Raw genomic sequence first — 19,726 nt, 5'->3', positions numbered from 1 at the left:
CACTTCTTTTTTTTGGTACAGCATCTTGAAAGATGTTTTACTTTTTTCATCAGTTTCATTCTTAAATGCTTTTGAAATGATCTAGTTTACTTGGGTCTCAGCCAAATTTTCTATAAACTCATCTCTCCCCTTTCCCCATTTATTTCTATTTTCATAGGATCATACAATCATATTTCTATAGGTAGAAGTGACTCCAAATGCTATCTATACCAATCCTTTCATATGATGAGGAAATTGAAACTAGGGAGGTTAAATGGACTTGTTCAGGTAACCCAGAGAGTAAGAATAGAAGTGGGATTTGAATCCAGGGCCTCTGATTTCAGAGTCAGTGCTCTTTGTACTGCATGGTGAGGATATACATGGTCTGTGAACATCACCCTTCCTAAGCTTTGAGAAATGAATCTATATATTCTAAATCAGCATTATTTATAGATGTATGCTTTTCCAGTGGTCAAGGTGAATTTAGAGAGTTAAGAATTTCTGCCAGTTTTGGAGGTCTTTTGCCTTCTTCATTATGGTAATCTCTTTACATTAAACTTGCCTAAGAAATGGTAACAATTTGTGTTGATGTCTTTTCTTTTATCCATTTCACATTTGTTCATACCAGTCCTTCAAAAGAACTCCAGTATCTATCAAGTAGGCACTTTCTCTAATGATGCCCTGGAATTCTGTGTATTTCTGGGTCACAAATACTCCATAGGATTCTACTCAATGGGATTGTAGTCTTCCTTAGAAGTCTTGATATTGTATAGATACAAGATATGACCTTCCCATTGTCATCTTTTACTCTTCTCATGTGAACAGCCCATCTTTCTTTCTGATAACATCCTTTATGTCACTTGTACAATAGATCAGGTTGGAGCTATTGTAATTATATGTCATATATATTTTCTTCATTTTTATTCTTCTAATTAAATGTTAATTTTGATTTTTTTTGCTCTAATAAATAGGGGGGGTACAGTAACTAGAGAGCCAAGTTCAAAGCCATAAAGACTTGGGTTAAATGACTATCTCTGTCATATACTGTCTCTGTGGCCTTGGACAAGTCACTTAAATTATCTAGGCAACTCTTAAGACTCTAATTTGCAGAGAAAGTGCCTACCTGCATTGAGAGCAAGAATTTCCTCACCTGAGAGTTCTTTATAGCAATGAAATTACAGGTCTAGGTCTTATCCAATATCTATTCTCTCACAAGTCAATAGTCTGACTGTATGTGTCAAAATTACTATCTTGTTCCAGTCCCTTGACCTCCCCCCTCATTTAGTCAGAAAATTAAGTAAGTTTATAAGTAGCCATTATGAAGGGGAAATAGCAGTAAATAAGATTGCAAAGGGGAACCTGGGAGTCACATACAAACTGTCCCAAAGATCAAAGGAGCACAATTTACAAACTGTATCCTATATTAAGAAAAATTCACACCCTGCTAGTGTGTGCTGATTCAGTGCAAGTCATCTAGGGGCTGCTGTCAGGGTCTTTTGATCCTATGATATGTAAATCTCAGACAAGTTCTAGACATTCACGGTAAGATCAGAAGACCACCAAAAGGTGTTGATAATATTGAGATGACATGGATATGTTAACTTTGTGAAAACTTTGAGGTGATTTGCATATGTTAATGAACTAACCCCAAGGAGGCACAGATAAGAGTTAATCTGTTCCACCTGAAATCCTGTAAAAATGAGACCTCAAACTCCTGTCCACTCAAACCCTTTTGCATTTCTATTTGGTCCATGCTGCCTAGTGCTCCCAACTCTAATCCATGGTTAAGTGAGTTATTGTCTCTGCCTCCCCCTTTTCCTTTCCTTTCCCCCATGGTACCTGCTTCCCTTTACCATTCCATCTGCCTTGTCCCCATGCTGTCTGCCTCTGTACTCCTTTGGCACTTGTCTCTGTACCTAATTAAAGTGTGTTTAAAGTCCCATTTCTGGCTGCCATCATAATCTTTCCTGACAAGTATCCAAAGAACTGCGCATATTTACCCCTACTTCATACTTTCAGAAATTAATTACCCATTCACTGTACATAGACATCTGATTTGGAAATTATTCCCATATCAGTAACCAGTCATTTTTTGCCTATTAAGATATAGTCCCTGTCAATTTTATGTGATTCAATATTTGCCATGCCCAACTTCTTCCTATTCTTTTGTTGAACAAAGTATTCATAATGTATAAGCACAAGTCTATCATGTAATCTATAAACCTTTGGCTCCTTTCACTTCTTGACCCTGTGCCATATTTTCCAATATTCTTTCCGCTGTGCTCCCTATGTTTGTCCTTTGCATTTACATCACCGAGTATTAAAGTACATGTTGATTTAATTTGGAAGTTCTTATTGAGTCCTTAATCGATTTTCTCTGCATCTTCATCTTCAGCCATAGATGTTGTCAAGATCCAATTATCTTTGTAATGGTCTTTTTGCTTATGCTTAACCTGAGCATTACACTGCAAGATAAACCAAAGTCCCACAAAATAATGCCAAATATATGATAAAACCAACTCCAAGGAAAATGTGGGAGTCATCCCTCCGTTTAACAGTTTCTTCCTTCTCTCTTTTGGTTTTGTTTATAATGAGAATGCCAAGATGCTATGATTCACTTCTTTTGAAAGCATGACTGACTGACCACCTGCTGGTCATTGGGAAACATTCTCATATTTAGAGTACTAGCAATTAAATTCATGTTATTAGATGAAAATTTAGACCATCCAGTTTTAAACTAGATTAACACTTTCTGCCCTCCCCCCTTCCAGCCATTTTATCTTTGCTACTTTAGAAAGCACTTGGGACAGTATCTGGCATGTATAGGCATTTAGTAAAAGTTTATTGATTGATTGAATGATTGAAAGAGGAGGTGGCTGTAGAAGACAGAAGGGAATTTTATAATTTTCTTTGTTTCATGGGTTGCCATTGCTAATTTGGCAAAGCAAAATGCTGCCTTGAAAATTCTCTGCTTCCTAGGTGGCTCCTATCTGCATGTGGATATCATAAGACTTATGTCATAGATACAACAGACATAACTTGATTTCACAATCTTTTAATTGTAGTAGTTGAGTCATAGAAATTAGAGGCAAATGGTTGCCAAAGGTTTCTGCTACAGCCACAAAAGATGGCCAGCACAGAGTTCAGATGAAGGGAGGATTATGTATGAATAGTAAAGTCCTCTGGATTATCCTTGTATATGGATCACCAATCACTGTCATCATCAATAAGCATTCATTAAGCACTCACATTAAGCACTCACTGTGTTAAGCACTGGGTATAAAGAAAGGCAAAAATATTCCTTTAATTCATGGAGCTTCTGTGCTTATAGGGGAGAGACAACATGTAAATAACAAAATGTATGCAGAATAGATGGAAGGTAATCTCAAAGGGGAAGGAAGTGGCAGCTGGGAGGACCAGAACAAGCCTCCTAAAGAAGGCAGGAGTTGACCTGAGTTTCAGTGGAAGGCAGGGAATAGAGGTAGAGGTGAGTGGGCAGGGTATTGTAGGCATTAGGGGCAAACAGTGGGAAGGCATGGGAATGGGAGGTGGAGTGTGGTGTTCAAGGAATTCGTAATGGATTGGTGTAGCTGGAGAAGGTTGAACGGAATAAAGTGTAAGAAGAGTTAAAAAGGTAGGAAAGGGCCAGTTCACGAAGAGATTTAAATTCCAAACAGGGGAGTTTGTGTTTAATACTGTAGGTAGTAGTAGGCCACGAGAACATATTGAGCCAGATGTAGGAATGGGAGGGAGGAAAGAAAATAGTGATGATGTAGTCAGGACTGTGCTTTAGAACAATGTTTCTTAAACTGTGGGTCCTGCTGCAGCCCACAGTCTAAGAAGCACTGAAGGGGTTGTGAGTGGAAAAAGTTTAAAATAATCACATTGGTGGCTGAGGAGTTATGAGTGGATTAGACTGGGGAAAAACTAGGGGTGGAGAGACCAGTTAGAAGACTATTACATTCAGTCAGTCGTTTTATAGTCATGTCTGACTCTTCATGACTCCATTTGTTTTATTTGCTTTTGGCAAAGCTGCTAGAGCGGTTTGTCATTTCCTTCTCCAACTCATTTTACAGATGAGAAAATTGAGGCAAACAGGGTTAAGTGTTGCCCAGTAAGTATCAGAGGTCAGATTTGAACTCACAAAGAGGAGTCTTCCTGACTCCCAGCCCAGCACTCTATCTACTACACCACCTAGCTGCCCTATTACATTACGGGTATTGAATTAGTTCAGGCAAAGACTATGAGGGCTTGACCTTGGTTGTGGCGGTGTGAGTGGAGAGAAGGGGATGTATGCCAGAGATGTTGTGAAGGCAGAAATGATAAAATTTGGCAAAGGATTGGATATGTGGGATGAGTGAGTGTGAGGAATCAAAGATAACATCCAAACTGCTGTAGGATAGTAGTTTATAATAAGAGGAAGGGTTTTTGGGGAAAGATAGTGAGTTCTTTCTTGCACAGTTTACAGTTTGAGATACCTGGGGTACATGCAATTCAAGATGTCCAGTAGGTAATTTTGAAAATGATCAAACCTTAGGAAACAGACCTGGATATATAGATTGTCAGATATATGACACTGAACCAAGGCTAGATATATAGATTTGGGGACAATCTGTATAGAGAAGATAATTAAATCTATGGGAGTTGTTGAGATCACCAAGGAAGGTAGTACAAAGGGAAAAAAAGAAAAGAGCCTAGGACAGAGTCTTGAGGAACATCCATGGTTGATGGGCATAAAGAGGATGAAAAACCAGTTAAGGAGGCTGAAAATTTTCCTTCTATTACTCTTTATTCTGTTTCTTTGTTCACTAACTTCTTTGCTCTCTGCAAACATGTGCTATCTCCTTCATCCTAAAACAAGCTTTCTTCTTACCTTGCCATCCTCTCAAGCTATGGTCCTATATCTCTCCATTGGTTCATGATGAAACTCCTGGAAAAGAAAGTCTCTACACTGTTGCCTCTGTTTTCTTATATCCCATAAAATTTTTGATTTCTTGTTATCTATTTGTTATTCTTGTCTTTAGGCAGAAACTGCTTTCTTCAAGTTTACCAGTGACCTTTTATTGCTTAGTCCATTGACCTTTTCTCAATTCTTATTGTCCTTGAATTCCATATTGCATTTAACCCTACTGGCCACCCTATTTCCTGGATGCCAGCCCTTCCCTGGATTTTTAAGACATTGCTGTTGCTTTTTTCTAGTTCTCTTTCTGACCATGCCTTAGCTATCTCCTTTGTTGGATCACTGGGTATGTCCCATTCTCTAAGCATCAGTATACTCAGAAGTTATGAATCTCAGAACTAGAGGATGGATGAAAGAAATTCTACAAAGCAGAATTAATAAGGTTTGGCAATTCGTTGGACTTGGTGGGGAACAGGGGGAGAGAACGAAGAATCAAGGCTGCAATAAAAATGTTAAAAACCTGGCTAGGGGATGGGAAAAATGGTGGTTCTCTCAACAGAAAAAGGAAAGTTAGGAAGGGGCAGATTTAGGAGGTCTTCTTTTCTTTCCCTATAATCTTGTACTTTATGTTCTTATTAACTCATGGATTTAATGTCATCCATATAATATCATTTCTACCAAATTTCTACATATGGACCTCTCATTCCTCTTCTGAACTCCATTCCCAATACACTGCTTACTTGACTGTATATCCTCTTGGATGTCCCATAGGCTTCTGAAACTCAATATTTCCAAAACAGAATTAATTTATCATTCCTCCTAAATCTGCCCCTTGCTAACTTTCCTTTTTCTGTTGAGAGAACCACCATTTTCCCCATCCCCTAGCCAGGTTTTTAACATTCTTATTGCAACCTTGATTCTTCTTTCTCTCCCCCTGCTCCCCACCAAGTCCAATGAATTGCCAAACCTTATTAATTCTGCTTTGCAGAATTTCTTTCATCCATCCTCTAGTTCTGAGACTCATAACTTCTTTCTTGGATTCTTGCCATATGGGAATACCTTGGAGATACTGTAGGTTTAGTTCCAAACCACTGCAACTAAATATCACAATAATGCAAATCACACGAATTTTTAGGTTTCCCAGTGCATATAAAAGTTGTTGATACTATTTTACCATAGCCCAGTAAATGTGCAGGTAGTATTATGTTTCAAAAAACCCAACAATGTATATACCTTAATTTAAAAATATTTATTTCTAAAAAATGCTTACCATCACTTGAGACTTCAGCAAATTGCAATATTTTTGCTGATGGAGGGTCTTGTGTCATTGTTAATGATTGCTGACTGATTAAGGTGGTAGTTGCTGAAGGTTGGGGTGGTTGTGACAATTTCTTAAACTAAGACGACAATGAAGTTTGCCATATAGATTGATTCTTCTTTCACCTGAACACTTAAAGGTCATTGTAGGGTTATTATTGGCCTAATTTCAATATTGTTGTGTCTCAGGGAACAGGGAGACTTGAGGAGAAGGAGAATGGCAGGGAACTGCCAGTTGGTGGATTGGTCAGAACATATACAACATTTATTGGTTAAATTCACAGCCTTACCTCGTCATGGTTTGTGGTGCCCCCCAAAAATGACATCAAAGATCGCTGATCACAGATTACCATTAGCAGATATAACAATAATGAAAAAGTTTAAAAATCTGTTAAGATAACCAAAATGTGACACAGAGACATGATATAAGCACATGCTGTTGGAAAAATGGCACTGATAGACTTATTCAACAAAGGGTTGCTACAAACATTCAATTTGTAAAAAATGCAATATCTGCAAAGCATACTAAAATTGGCACAATATAAGAAGTATACATGTAGTCTATTTGGGTTACCTGCCTCCAGGTCCTTCCCTCTCTAATTCATTCTCAGAAGCTGCCAAATTGATATGTTTTGTTATTTAGCATTTTGTTTTCCTCCAGTTACTTGTAAAAACAATTTTTAATATTTGATTTTAAAACTTTGAGCTCCAAATTCTCTCCCTTCCTCCTTCCCCAGTCCCCTCATTCAGAAGGCAAGTAATTTGATATAGGTCATACATGTGTAGTCATGCAAGACAATTTCATAATAGTTATGTTGTGAAAGAAAACAGACAAAAAAAACCTCAAGAAAAATAAAAGTAAACAAGTGTGTTTCTATCTGTATTCAGACACCATTAGTTCTTTCTCTGGGGATGGATAACATTTTTCATCATAAGTCCTTCAAAGTTGTCTTGGAACATTGTTTTGCTGACAATAGCTAAGTCATTCACAGCTGATCATCTTACAATATTGCTATTATTTTGTACACAGCACATTTCACTTTGCATCAGCCCATGCAAGTCTTTCCAGGTTTTTCTGAGAGTATTCTGCTCATCAGTTCTTATAGCACGATAATATTCCATCACAGTAACATACCATAACTTGTTCAGCCATTCTTCAATTGATGGGTGTCTCCTCAATTTCTAATTCTTTGCCCCCAGAAAAGAGCTACTATAAAGATTTTTGTATGTATAGGTCCTTTTCCTTTTTTTTTTTTTAAGTTTCTTTTGGCATACAGACTTACTAGTGATACCGCTAGGGCAAAAGGTATGCATGGTTCTGTACCCTTTGGCATAGTCCTAAATTGCTTTACAGAATGGTTGAATCAGTTCACAACTCCATCAACAATGCATTAATGTCTCATTTTCCCAACATCCCCTCCAACATTTGTCATTTACCTTTTATTATATCCTATTAGCCAATCTGATAGGTATGAGATAGTACCTCAGAATTGCTTTAATTTGTATTTCTCCAATCAATAGTGAGTTAGAATATTTTTTCCTATGACTATGAATAGCTTTGATTACTTCATCTGAAAACTGACTGTATCTTTTTTTCATCTACCAATTGGGGAATGGTTCTTATTTTTATAATTTTGATTCTGTTTTCTATATGTTTGAGAAATGTGACCTTTATCAGACAAACTTCCTTCAAAATTTTTTTCACAGTTACTATTTCTAATATTATTTCCCTCCATCCTCTTCCCCAACCCTTGTTTATTCTATTCTCTCTTTCCTTTCACACTGTTCTTCCTCAAAAGTGTTTTGCTTCTGACCACTACCCTCCTCCCTCGTCATCTTCCCCCCACTTTTATCAACTCCCTATCTTCCTTCTCTTATGCCCTTCCCCTTCTACTTTCCTTTAGGGTAAGATAAATTTTTATACCCAACTGAGTGTGTATGTTTTTCCCTCTTTGAACCACTTCTGATGAGAGTAACAACTCCATCTCAGCTCTCTCCTTTCCCCCTCCACTGTAAAAGCTTTTTCTTGCCTCTTTTATGTGAGACAATTTACCCAATTCTACCTTTCCCTTTCTCTTTCTCCCAGTATATTCCTGTCTCACACCTTAATTGTATTTTTAAAATATCACCCCATTCGTATTCAACTCAGCTCACACCTGTGCACTCTGTGTGTGTGTGTGTGTATACATACATACTCCTTCTATCTGCCCTAATAATGAGAAAGTTCTTATGAATTATAAGTATCATATTCCCATGTAGGAATGTAAACAGTTTAACTTTATTAAGTCCCTCATGATTCCCTTTCCTGTTTACCTTTTTATGCTTCTCTTGAGTCTTATATTTGAAAATAAAATTTTCTATTCAGTATTTTCATCAACAATGGTTAAAAGTCCTCTATTTCATTGAATATCTTCCCCTCCCTCTGAAGGATTACACTCAGTTTTGCAGGGTAGATAATTCTTGGTTGTAATACTACCTCCTTTGCCCTCAGGAATATCATATTCTAAACCCTACAGTTCTTTAATGTAGAAGTTCTTAAGTCTTGTGTTATCCTGAGTGTGGCTCTATGATACTTGAATTGCTTCTGGCTGCTTGAAATATTTTCTCCTTGATCTGGGAGCTCTGGGATTTAGCTATAATATTCCTTGGAGTTTTCATTTTTGGATCTCTTTCAGTAGGTGATAGGTGGATTCTTTCCATTCCTGTTTTACCCTCTGGTTCTAGAATATTAGCACAGTTGTCCTTGATTATTTTTTGAAAGATATTGTCCAGACTCTTTTTTTCTTTAATCATGGCTTTCCAATAGTTCAATAATTTTTAAATGATCCCTTCTGGATCTATTTTTCAGGTCAGTGGTTTTTTCCAGTGAGGTAGTTTACATTGTCTTCTATTTTCCCCTTCTTTTGGTTTTGTCTGATTGTTTCTTTATTTCTCATGAAGTTATTAACTTCCATTTGTTCAATTCTAATTTTTAAGGAATTATTTTCTTCACTGAGCTTTTGGACTTCCTTTTCCATATGGCTAAATATGCTTTTTAAGGCATTCTCCTCATTGGTTTTTTGGATCTCTTTTATCATTTAGGCTGTTCTAGTGGTAGGTCACCTGTGGCCTCGTGGCCACATGTGACCCCCTAGGTACTCAAGTGTGGCCCTTTGACTGAATTCAAACTTCACAGAACAAATCCCCTTAGCAAAAGGATTTATTTGGTAAAACTTGGACTCAGTCAAAAGGCTACACCCAGGAACCTAGAAGGCCACATGTGGCCTTGAGGCTGCAGTTTCTTCACCTCTGTATTTTTTTGTTTTGTGTGTGTGTATCTCCTTTGCCAAGCTGTTGACTCATTTTTCATGATTTTCTTGCTCTCATTTCTCTACTCAATTTTTCTTTTACTTCTCTTACTTGATTTTCAAAATCCTTTTTGAGCTCTTTCATGGCCTGAGACCAATTCATATTCCTCTTGGAGGCTTTGGATATAGAAGCTTTGACTTTGTTGTCTTCTTCTGAGTGTGTGTTTTGATTTTCCTTGTCACCATAGTAACTTTCAATAGCTGGAGTTTTTTTGTTCTGTTGTTTGAACTTTTCCCCAATCTATTGGTTAATAGGTTAACTCATTGTTAAAACAGGGCTCTATAGAGCACCAGCCCTGGAGTCAGGAGGACCTGAGTTCAAATCCGGCCTCAGACACTTAACACAAAACTAGCCGTGTGACCTTGGGCAAGTCATTTAACCCCAATTGTATTCCAAAAAGCAAAAAAAAGAAAAGAAAAGAAAAAGAACAACCCCCCCCCCCCCAAAAAAAAACAGAGCTCTTCTTCCAGGGTGGAGGGCACACTGTCCCAAGCTTCAGGTTTTTTGTGCAACTGTTTTCAGAGATACTTCTAGGGTTCTGTAAGTTTTCAGTTCTTCCAAGGTGGTGTGATCTAAGAAGTATTTACTATTCTCCTGGTCTGTGCTTTGGTCTGTGATGACTGTAAGCACTCTTTTCTGCCCTGGAATTGTGAGGAGGGGACCCCCTCCACTGCTGCATCAAGCTCTGCTATGCCAACATTCCTCCTCACCCTGGACTGCCACCCAGGACTGTGACATGGATCTGAGTATGGACAAAGCAACAGAGTCCTGCCTCCGTGCTAGCAAAGAGACCCTGTAATCTCCTTCTGACCACTTGTTCAGCTCCCCCTCCTCCTTACAGTCTGTGGGCTGAGAGCTCAGGACCTGCCTCTACCAATTCAACCGCTACCAAGGCCTGTTCCTAGTTTGCTGGGGCTGGGGATATGCTGGTGTGGCCTGTGCTGGACTTTGCTTCGCTCTCACTTTCCTGCTGATTTTCTAAGTTGTCTTTGAAGTCTGGAAATCACCACTGCTGCCAGTGATTCAGTTGCTCTGAGACCTCCTCCAAGTTTGCTAGGGCATGGCCTGTGATGGAGTACACTCCTCTCTCAGCTTCTTGAAATAGATCTTTCCTGATGACCTTTCAAGGTGTCTTGGGCTGGAAACTTGTTTCGTTTAGTCTTTTTGTAGGTTTTACTGCTCTAGAATTTGTTTAGTCATTTTTCAAAGGTATTTGGAGAGGTTTGGGGGAGAGCTCAGGCAAGTCCCTGCCTGTATTCTGCCATCTTGGCTCCACTCTTCCCCCAAATTGATATTCTGAAAACACAGATTTGACCAATCTGCTCCCTCACTCAAGAAGTACCTCTAGAACAAAAGCCAGATTTATTTTTGATTGGCATTTAACACCCTTTGCAATCTGGCTCCAAATTAGCTATCTAGACTGGTTTCAAATTACTCACTTTTGTGCACTCTAAGTTCTAATCAAATTGGACTAATTCTTGCTTGTCCATGACATTCATTCTTTTATCTTTGTAAGCAGGGGGAATGCTAAGGATAGTAAGCCACTAGATGATCCAATGGATAGAGCACTGGTCCTGGAGGTAAGAAAGCTTGAATTCAAATGCTGCTTTAGACACTTACTAGCTATGTGATCCTGGATAAGCCACTTAAACTTCTATCTGCCTCAGGCTTCTCATCTGTAAAATGGGGATAATAACAGGACCTATTTCCCAGGACTGGTCTAAAGACAAAATATAATAGTATTTGTAAAATGCTTTGTAAAGCCTTAAAAATGTTATATAAATTTAGCTATTATTATCATCATTACTCTTATTATTCATTTTCTCCCTCTGCTTTTAGGTATCTTTAGTTATTTTCAAATATCTGTTTAGAATCTACTGACTACATGAGGCATTTCATGATGCTTCTAGTAGGTAGAGCTCTTTGGTTCACTAAAATGATTTGCATTCACTCACTTTTCATTTTCTTGTATGCATTTGGGGGCATGATACGATGAAAGTCAGTGCCAGAAAGTCAGAACTGGCACCAGAGGGGGAACAAAGATTTGCCAGCCTAGGCCTATCCCCAAAATAGAGGTCTCAGGAGGAATTCACCAATGGGAAAAGGAGGCTATCAGGATGGAAGAATGTTCCAGAGCAAGGAGGCCCCAGGGAAGTTCCAGGGTGGGATAGCAGCTGAGTCGTGGTGGCAATGTCCAGAAAGTCAGAAACAGGAGGGGGATGAAGGCTGACTGGCCTGGGTCCCTCTTCAAAATGGAAGTCCTTGGTAGAACTCACAGATGGGAGTAACTGGCTAGATTACATTTGAGTAACTGCACATCACTTTGGAATAACCTGTGCTTCTCACCAAAATGAAAACTCATCTTTTCATTGCGAGTATTCTTCTGATGACTGTGAATCATGTGATATAACAATATCTGAAAAATAAAAATTGGGGTCACCCGAAGGGCAATGGAGAGATGACTGGTGGGAACAAACAGGTTGCAGTATATTAATAATGATGAATTGTCCCCCAAAAGTGGCATAAAATATCAGTAAAAAGCATGACCATAAACTAAGTTTGGGTGATCATGCAGGGAGTGTGCTGAATAACAAATCAGCCCACTCGCTGCTTTGGTTCTCACATAATGTCAGGAGACCCAGAGGAGGCACACAGTAATTCAGGAGAACCTGTGCAGAGGATTTATTGGGGGAGTTGGATGAGTCATACAGGCTGAGGTGTGGCTCTGCTGTGGGAAAGAATGCATTATAAATGCGATAGTAGAATCAGAGCTGCATGAAAAAGAACCACTTTCATAAAAAATAGTGCTATCCCAAAGTGGAAGAGTCTGCCATGGCAGGCAATATCTTTCCCTTGTTGGAAATATTCAAAGATAGCTTGCCTAGGAATATTGTGGAGGAATTCCAGGTCAGGAAGAGTCTCCAAGGTCCCTTTGACCTCTAATAGTTCTGTTAGGAAGTATCTCAAAGTTGAAAAGGCTACCTTGATTTTTTTTTTAAATTTCATTTTGTGTGTGGGAGGGATAGGGGTAGGAGAGGGCAATGCTACCACCAGCTCTCCCTCACCCTGAATCCACCCTAAATTAATTATATAATTTATTCTTCCACCCAGTCCAACAAACCATTTTTAGTTTCCATACGAGCATCATTTGACCACTTTTGTGTGTGTGTGTTAGCCACTATTTTGATTGAATTTTTCCATTGGTGTGGGGAACTTTCTCCTTTAATGTAAAAATGGCATCTAGGCTGTGACCTATATAATCTAAGACAGGGGTGGGGAACCTGAGGCTTTGAGGCCACATATGGCCCTCTAGGTCCTCAGGTGCAGTGCTTTGACTGAATCCAAACTTGACTACAGGTTCCCCATCCCTGGTGTAAGAGGTCAAGTGATTTACCTACAGATGGTGCAGGTGAGAAGACCTGAGTTCAAATCTAGCCTCAAACATCAATATTAGATATGTGACCTAGGGCAAGGCTCTTCATCTCTGTTTGCCTCAGTTTTCTCAACCGTAAAAAGGGGACAACAATAGCAACTGGGGTTATTATGAAGATCAAATGGGATAATATTTTTAAAGCATTTAGCACAGTGTCTGGTGCATAGTAAGCACTATATAAATGATTATTCCCTTCTTTCCCCCATGGCCACAAGTAGCATAATCTATAAATGGCGTAGTTACAATTTCTGCCTTTCTGAAAATTTTAATAAACTTTGTCATGATCAATTTTGTGAATATTGCATGTATATTTGAAACTACATATATACATAGGTTCACATATGTATGCGTATACACATGTATGCATACAAACACACATATATATCTCTATATAAGTATATGTGCTCACATATATAGTCTGAGTAATTTTGTGAAGTTTTGAGCTATTAAAGTTTAAAACTGCACTAAGAATTTTGGGACACCCTCAATAATGCAAACACATTCATATATATGGCATGTTCCAAAGTCTTAGTGCAGTTTTAAGCTACAGATCTATTTTTGTCATTCACTTCTCTTTGCCTGTGTATAAAATCCTATTTCCTCAGGATGTTATTTAAATCTATAATGACTTCCTTGTTTATATTTTTGATAATTTTTTTTCTGAACCAGATTTGTTTTCCCCTCAACCACCATTAGAATATAAACTTCTTAATGGCTATTGTATCCTTGGTGCCTAGCATAGTACCTTGTTCATAGTAGGCTGGGACTGGATGTTTGCTTAATTGACTTGATTTTTATCATATACCATTCATTATGTGTTGAAATCTCCCTCTATTATTAATTTGATATATAATTGCCTTTAAAAGTCAACTGAGTTTTGATTTATAAATTTAGGTGCTGTATTTTAGTTACAAAGATGTTTAATCTTGATATTTTCTTATTGTCAAAGGTACTTTTAAGGCAGATATGATTTGCTGTGTTTTAGTCTCACTTTTTTTTTCTAATTTTAGTTCAGCTTTGTGAGATAATATCACTCTAACTGTAGAGTTTTGGGAGTTAACTGGAGCATAGTAAAGTTTGCTCCCATGCTATCATATTAAATCTACATCTCTCTCTTTTTTTTTTTACATATTTTCTATAGGATGCATACTTTTTCAGCTGTTTTTTAACCCACTCTATAATGCTTTTAATTTTTATTAGAGAATTCAATTTACTAATATTTAAGGTTACAAATATTAAATTTGACTTCCCTATATCATTCTTAATTAAAATTTAAATATTTAAAAACAGAATATTATCTTTCATAATAATAAAAACAGTAATAGTAATAATAACAGGCATCTGTGTAGCATTTTAAATGATTTACAAAACACTTTACAAATATTTTCTTTTTTGATTCTCACATAACCCTGGGAGATAGGTGCCATTATTATTCCCATTTTACAGAGGAGGAAACTGAGGCAGACTGAAGACCCTGACTTGCCCAAGGTCTCACAGTTAGTAAGCATTTGAGCTTGTATTTGAACTCAGGTCTTCCCAACTCTAGGTCCAATGGTCTATTCCACTAAACTGCCTAACTTCTGGGTTTACAAATACCACTTCTTTCTCAGACTTATGAAATAGATGTATACCTTTAGATAAAATGTTGTGCATAAGAACCTTGTGAAAACTCTGATCCCTCACCCCAGTCTTCTACTACACCTACTTTATGATGAAGGTTTGACTTTGAGATTGCTTCAAGCTCAACCCCTCTCCCTCTTATTTTTGGTCTTTATTTGTAATAACTATAAGTCATTGTCTTATAATTTTTTCTCCCTCTTTTCTATTTTTGCCCTAAGCTTGACTATATTATTTGGTTGTTAACCAAAACGGTACAGTTTTATCCCTCTATAATAATTGAATTTAAATAGCAGCTAGTTATTCAAAATTATAAAAGCTTTTTTGATTAAAACACTGAGATTGATGGCCCATTCCTATTCCAGATATCCTTTGCTCTTATTAATTTTGCAAGTTAAAACCTTTTTGAGGTAGTGCTTTTCTTTATGAGTTGCTTAAAATGATATTGATTTTTCAATGTCCATATTTTGCTTTCAAAAAGAACACTTAGCTTTGCTAGGAAGCCTTGTCTTGTCTTTTCATGTATGATACTCTTTATTCTGTTGTTTCTTTGGAGAAAAATTTCAGGAAATTTGAATTGGTGTTTCTTGATAAGTGATACTTGTCTGATTATAAAGCCATCTCCTTGTCGCAATAATCTTGAAGCTTTGATAATTATTGTCCAGATTATTTGAATTTAGGTTTTATTCATATTTAATGAATGTTTCATTCTCCTTGGTAATCTGGGGAGTTGAAAATGTTCTTCAAACTCCATTACCATTTCTTCTAGGAGGAGAACAACCTGTGCTTTGAGCATAATTACTTGGGCATAGAAAGGTAAACTTTGCACCCCCTTTTCTGAACACTGCACAATTCTTCTCATTCTTATTACTTCTAGATGTTCAGTTCTTTGTCATTCCTGCTGGTAGCTCTTAGGACTAGTTTTCTGGAATCGTAGGCAATTCTTTTTTTTTAAGTGGTTATTATGTTTAGAGCACTGTGCTAGGCATAGCAAGGGGCAGGGGGAGGACCATTTGCCTACATGGAGATTCCTCAAGGACATTATGGTCCAGTAGGTAGATATGATATCTGTCATACATTATCTTACATGATAACTTCTTTAGAGAGTTCCAAAACAGGGGCAAGTTCAGAGATAGCATCATGTGGGAGACAGCATTTTAATAGAAACTTAAAGGATGAATAGAAATTCACCAAGGAAGAGGAAGACGGGGATGTTTCATGGCCATGGGATGACAGGTACCAAGCCACGGGCTTGTGAGAGCACACAACTTATTTAGGGGATATGAGGTAGTCTAGTGCAGCCAGAGGGTAAAGTGGGTACTGAGGACTTATTTCAGTTTGGTTTCCTCTAACCTAGCAAAAAAGAACTCTCAAAACCACAATATTTGAATCAACTGGTTGCTTTTCCTGAGGTGCAAAAATACATACTGAGTACAGCTCCCCACTGCCTTCCATTATATACAAAAGCACATTCAGTACAGCCAGGTAGAGGTAGCCTACACGTTTGTTCCAACAGGTCTCAGGAGGCCCCAAGGTTTGAGCTTGCCACTGGTGCCTTTTTTTCCTTTGTTCCTGCCAATGATCCTTTGTCTTTCTCCTTCCCATTGACATTGACTAACCAAAGCTATCCCATTCAAGAGAGAACTCAGAATCCATGTTCCCCTCAGAAAGACTCCTTATAGAACAGACATGACTTCTCACACTGTTTGGATGGCCAGGGAGTAACCCTTCTGAGAAGATGAAGGGCCACCAGGTCCTACATTTCTCTGGGTAATACAGTCTGACTTGTACCATCTGCCCCATTGTTATAGCTCTGGGACTTCTGGGCTTCTCTATTTGTCTTTCAGTTGAACAAACTCCTCCTACTGTATTATGTCCCCCAATTAGATTGTGAACTCCTTAAGAGGAAGGACTATCTCCTTTTTCTCTATGTATTCCTATTTTTAGCACAGTGTCAGGCACATAATAAGTGATTTATAAATTTTTTTTCATTCATTCATTGTTTGGGACAGCAACATGAAGCATAAGTTATAATTTATATTTAACTCAACAGATATTTTAATTCAGTTTAAAAAACCAAGTGACTACTGTGTTAAAAGTGCAATGAACTGATTTGTTCAACTTAATTTAAAAAAATAAAGTTCAAATGTTCATCTTTCACCCACCCACCACCCATTTCCCTCAAATTTTCCTCTTTTCTTCCTGTCCCAATTGGCTGCAGCTGCTTAAAGTTTTCACAGAAGATACACACCATGTAGTAAATCTCCATACTATACCTTTATTGTGGGTCCATTTTAAATAATACAATTGAAGGCTTGAAACTGAATTTGAAACACCCAGAGGCATAGTGGGTGGGGAAGGAGGAAGGAAGGAGACTAGGTCATAGCCTAGGTCTATGTAGAGAGATAACTAGTGTAAGGCTCTGGAGGGAGGTTGCTTGCTCTTGGGTACGGTGATTTTTACACCACAATAGGAAGAAGAAAAGGATTGATGCTTCGGTGAGAAGCTACCCACCAAATTTGACATACACCAACCTTGGCACAGTTCAGTTCTCAATACACCATTGCTAATCAGCTGTGATGGTGAGGTCCTCTAGCAAAAGGATGAGGGATAGGGGTTTGCCTACTTCTAGCAGGCAAATCTGATTGATTTCCTGCATCTGATGTTATAGGAAGAGAGAGACCAGGGACTGGCTATCCAGGCCCAGTAGAGTGCAAGATGGGTTTTCAAGTTTAGCTCCTAGAATATTCTGGTAGTGAAATATTTTAGAAAGTGGGAAGCACTGGGGTACTAGGAAAGCAGTGGAGGTATATTTAGATTTGCCTATTTTTCAGGGTCCATGATCCCTTGGTCCAGTCATGCTTTCAAGATGGAGGAATATTGTTCTTAGGATTTCATATCTGTCAATTTAGGAATGTACTTTCATCACAGCCCCACTCCCAAGGTGCATACATACCCCCACACAATCAAAGCACCTCCAGGACAACTGATGCCCCATCTGTGTTAAGGGATTGGAGATTGATATTTGAGTGGAGCACAGATAGAGGAGTTGTGGCAATTCAAAGGAAGGAGCAGTGCACTAATGGGCAAGGAGAGACACAGGAGAGGCTTAGGGGAATGGCAATTCCTGTAATGTTTGTCTTGGGTCTCTTCCTAGTTTCCCATCATGCCATGAGCTGTTCCATGAGTGTCTGTTTTTACCACATTTTCTTATTTTGCTATTCCAGTACCCTTCTGTCCTTTCCCTCCCAGAAAGCATGCCAGTTCAAAACAAGCAGTGGAAATAACTTTGAGTTCATATCCAGTATAGAACTGCTCATTTGGACTCGATTTTGAATGGCCCAACAGTGGATAATACCCATGTTATACCCATGATATGATATGTTATACTCATGATATGATATCTATGATGTGATATACCCATGATGTGATTTGTGATATGATGTGACATGCTATACCCATGAGCCATGTCTGCAACCATGCTTGTCTCTTTTCTTATCCTAGCCCCAGAATGGCACAGTTAAAAGAGATTTGGATAGACTCTCAGGGAACTTTGGCCCTGACCCTTACTAGTTCTTGGTTCTTGACATTGACAGCAATTCTATGAATAACAAGATATTGTGCATTTCTATTTCATTTTATTTTTAATTTATGGAACAAAACAAGCATTTCTATAACATAGTACAATTAAAAAGATGATTGCATGTGAAGCTGTAAATCTACTACGTACAACTTGCTATACCTTTCAAATATATGACAAAATTATCATGAACATTTCTTTTTTTAATCCTCTCCCCTTAAAGATGGCTACCATTAGAAACAAATAGATATATACATATATATATGTGTAATACATATATATATTTCATATATATGTAGTTATTCTATACATACTTCTATTTATCAGTTTTTTTTCTGGATACATAGAGCATCTTTCTTCATATGTTCTTTACAATTAATTTGGTATTTATAATACACAAGATAACTAATTTGCTCAAAGTTCTTAAAACAGTATTGGTGTTGCTGTACACCAGTGTGCTCTTGGTTCTGCTCATTTCTCTCTTCACTACTTCATGTAAGTCTTCCCATGTTTTTGTAAAATCTTTGAGCTCATAATTTTTTGTAGCACAGTAGTAATCCATCACAATCATATACCACAACTTGTCCCGTCATTCTCCAATTAATGGCATTTCTGAGCCTCAGTTTCTTCCTCTAGAAAGTGTTTTTACTAATCTTTGCACTCCCTACAGGCTGGTTGTAGCATATTTTTGCTCACTTTAAAGTGCTATATAAATGTCATTTACTTTTGTCATTATCACATACACACACATTCCTTGTAAGCCTCAGAATATTACCCTTGATTCTATAAGAAGCCATCTTCTTATAGAATCTATAAGATTCTATCTTCCCTCCATTTCAGTTAAAAACCTTGTCTATTGGAGTCCTGGGTGGAACTGGCAAGGCTCCCAGCATTTGGTTTCAGAAGTCACATCATGATGAGGTCCTGTGGGGGCAATCTGACTCATTACACCTGTGTTTTCTTTAGTCTCTGCACCCCATGCTCTGCATTTCTCTCCTCCTGCTCTAATGCTCCTGCTCTCTAGCTTCCACAGAGGAATCTGGATTTTTCTTCTGGTAAGCTTGGAAAACTCAGAACAAACTGACCTCGGCAGACAGTCTAGGTTGATTTCACAAAATGTGAGCAATTCTGCAAAGGGGGAAGAAATCAGAATTCTTGTCAAGGACCAACTGTATTTTAGTCATGAGGCTCTATCAATCCATCCAATCTTCCCTGACTGAATGAGTTTTTCAGAAAAAGATTTCAGCTTTTCATTAGGCAGGTAATTGCCTATTAACTGTTCCCATAGGGCTATATAGATAACAATCTCCCCCATAGTGGTTATAATGGGAATCCAGACCATGAAGACCCCAAAGGGATAAAAGCTGTTTTGTCTAGGACCTGATTTGACTTCCCAAAGTCTCCTACAGTATTCATATGTGTCCTGGACATTATAAAAATGTCACCTGCAGAATTTGGGGAAGATTAGAGAAAACCAGGGAAGAAAAATGTTTATGGTTATTCAGACAGGTCCAATAACGGATTAATTCCCCTTGGCATATTGATATAGCAT

General features: G+C 38.0%; 1 protein-coding gene across 11 annotated transcripts in view; it reads left to right on the top strand.

The window, feature by feature from the left end:
* The window catches only part of DLG2 (discs large MAGUK scaffold protein 2), a 2,470,643-nt gene that overhangs the window by 173,918 nt on the left and 2,276,999 nt on the right, over positions 1–19,726 (top strand). For 3 of the 11 annotated variants that reach the window (XM_069070969.1, XM_069070970.1, XM_069070971.1), the window contains exon 3: positions 11,061–11,124. The exons of the other annotated variants lie outside the window; for them this stretch is intronic. In XM_069070969.1, coding sequence (XP_068927070.1) covers positions 11,061–11,124 — 64 coding nt within the window. The remainder of the gene's footprint in view (positions 1–11,060; positions 11,125–19,726) is intronic. 11 annotated transcript variants of the gene reach the window in all.

The sequence above is a fragment of the Petaurus breviceps genome, unplaced genomic scaffold (genome assembly GCF_028583685.1).
Source record: "Petaurus breviceps papuanus isolate PSGF00001 unplaced genomic scaffold, PetGlider_PUasm1.0 90823, whole genome shotgun sequence".
Lineage (NCBI taxonomy): Eukaryota > Metazoa > Chordata > Mammalia > Diprotodontia > Petauridae > Petaurus > Petaurus breviceps.
The sequence above is the reverse complement of the archived record's forward strand: the minus strand, read 5'-3'. Positions and strand labels throughout refer to the sequence as shown.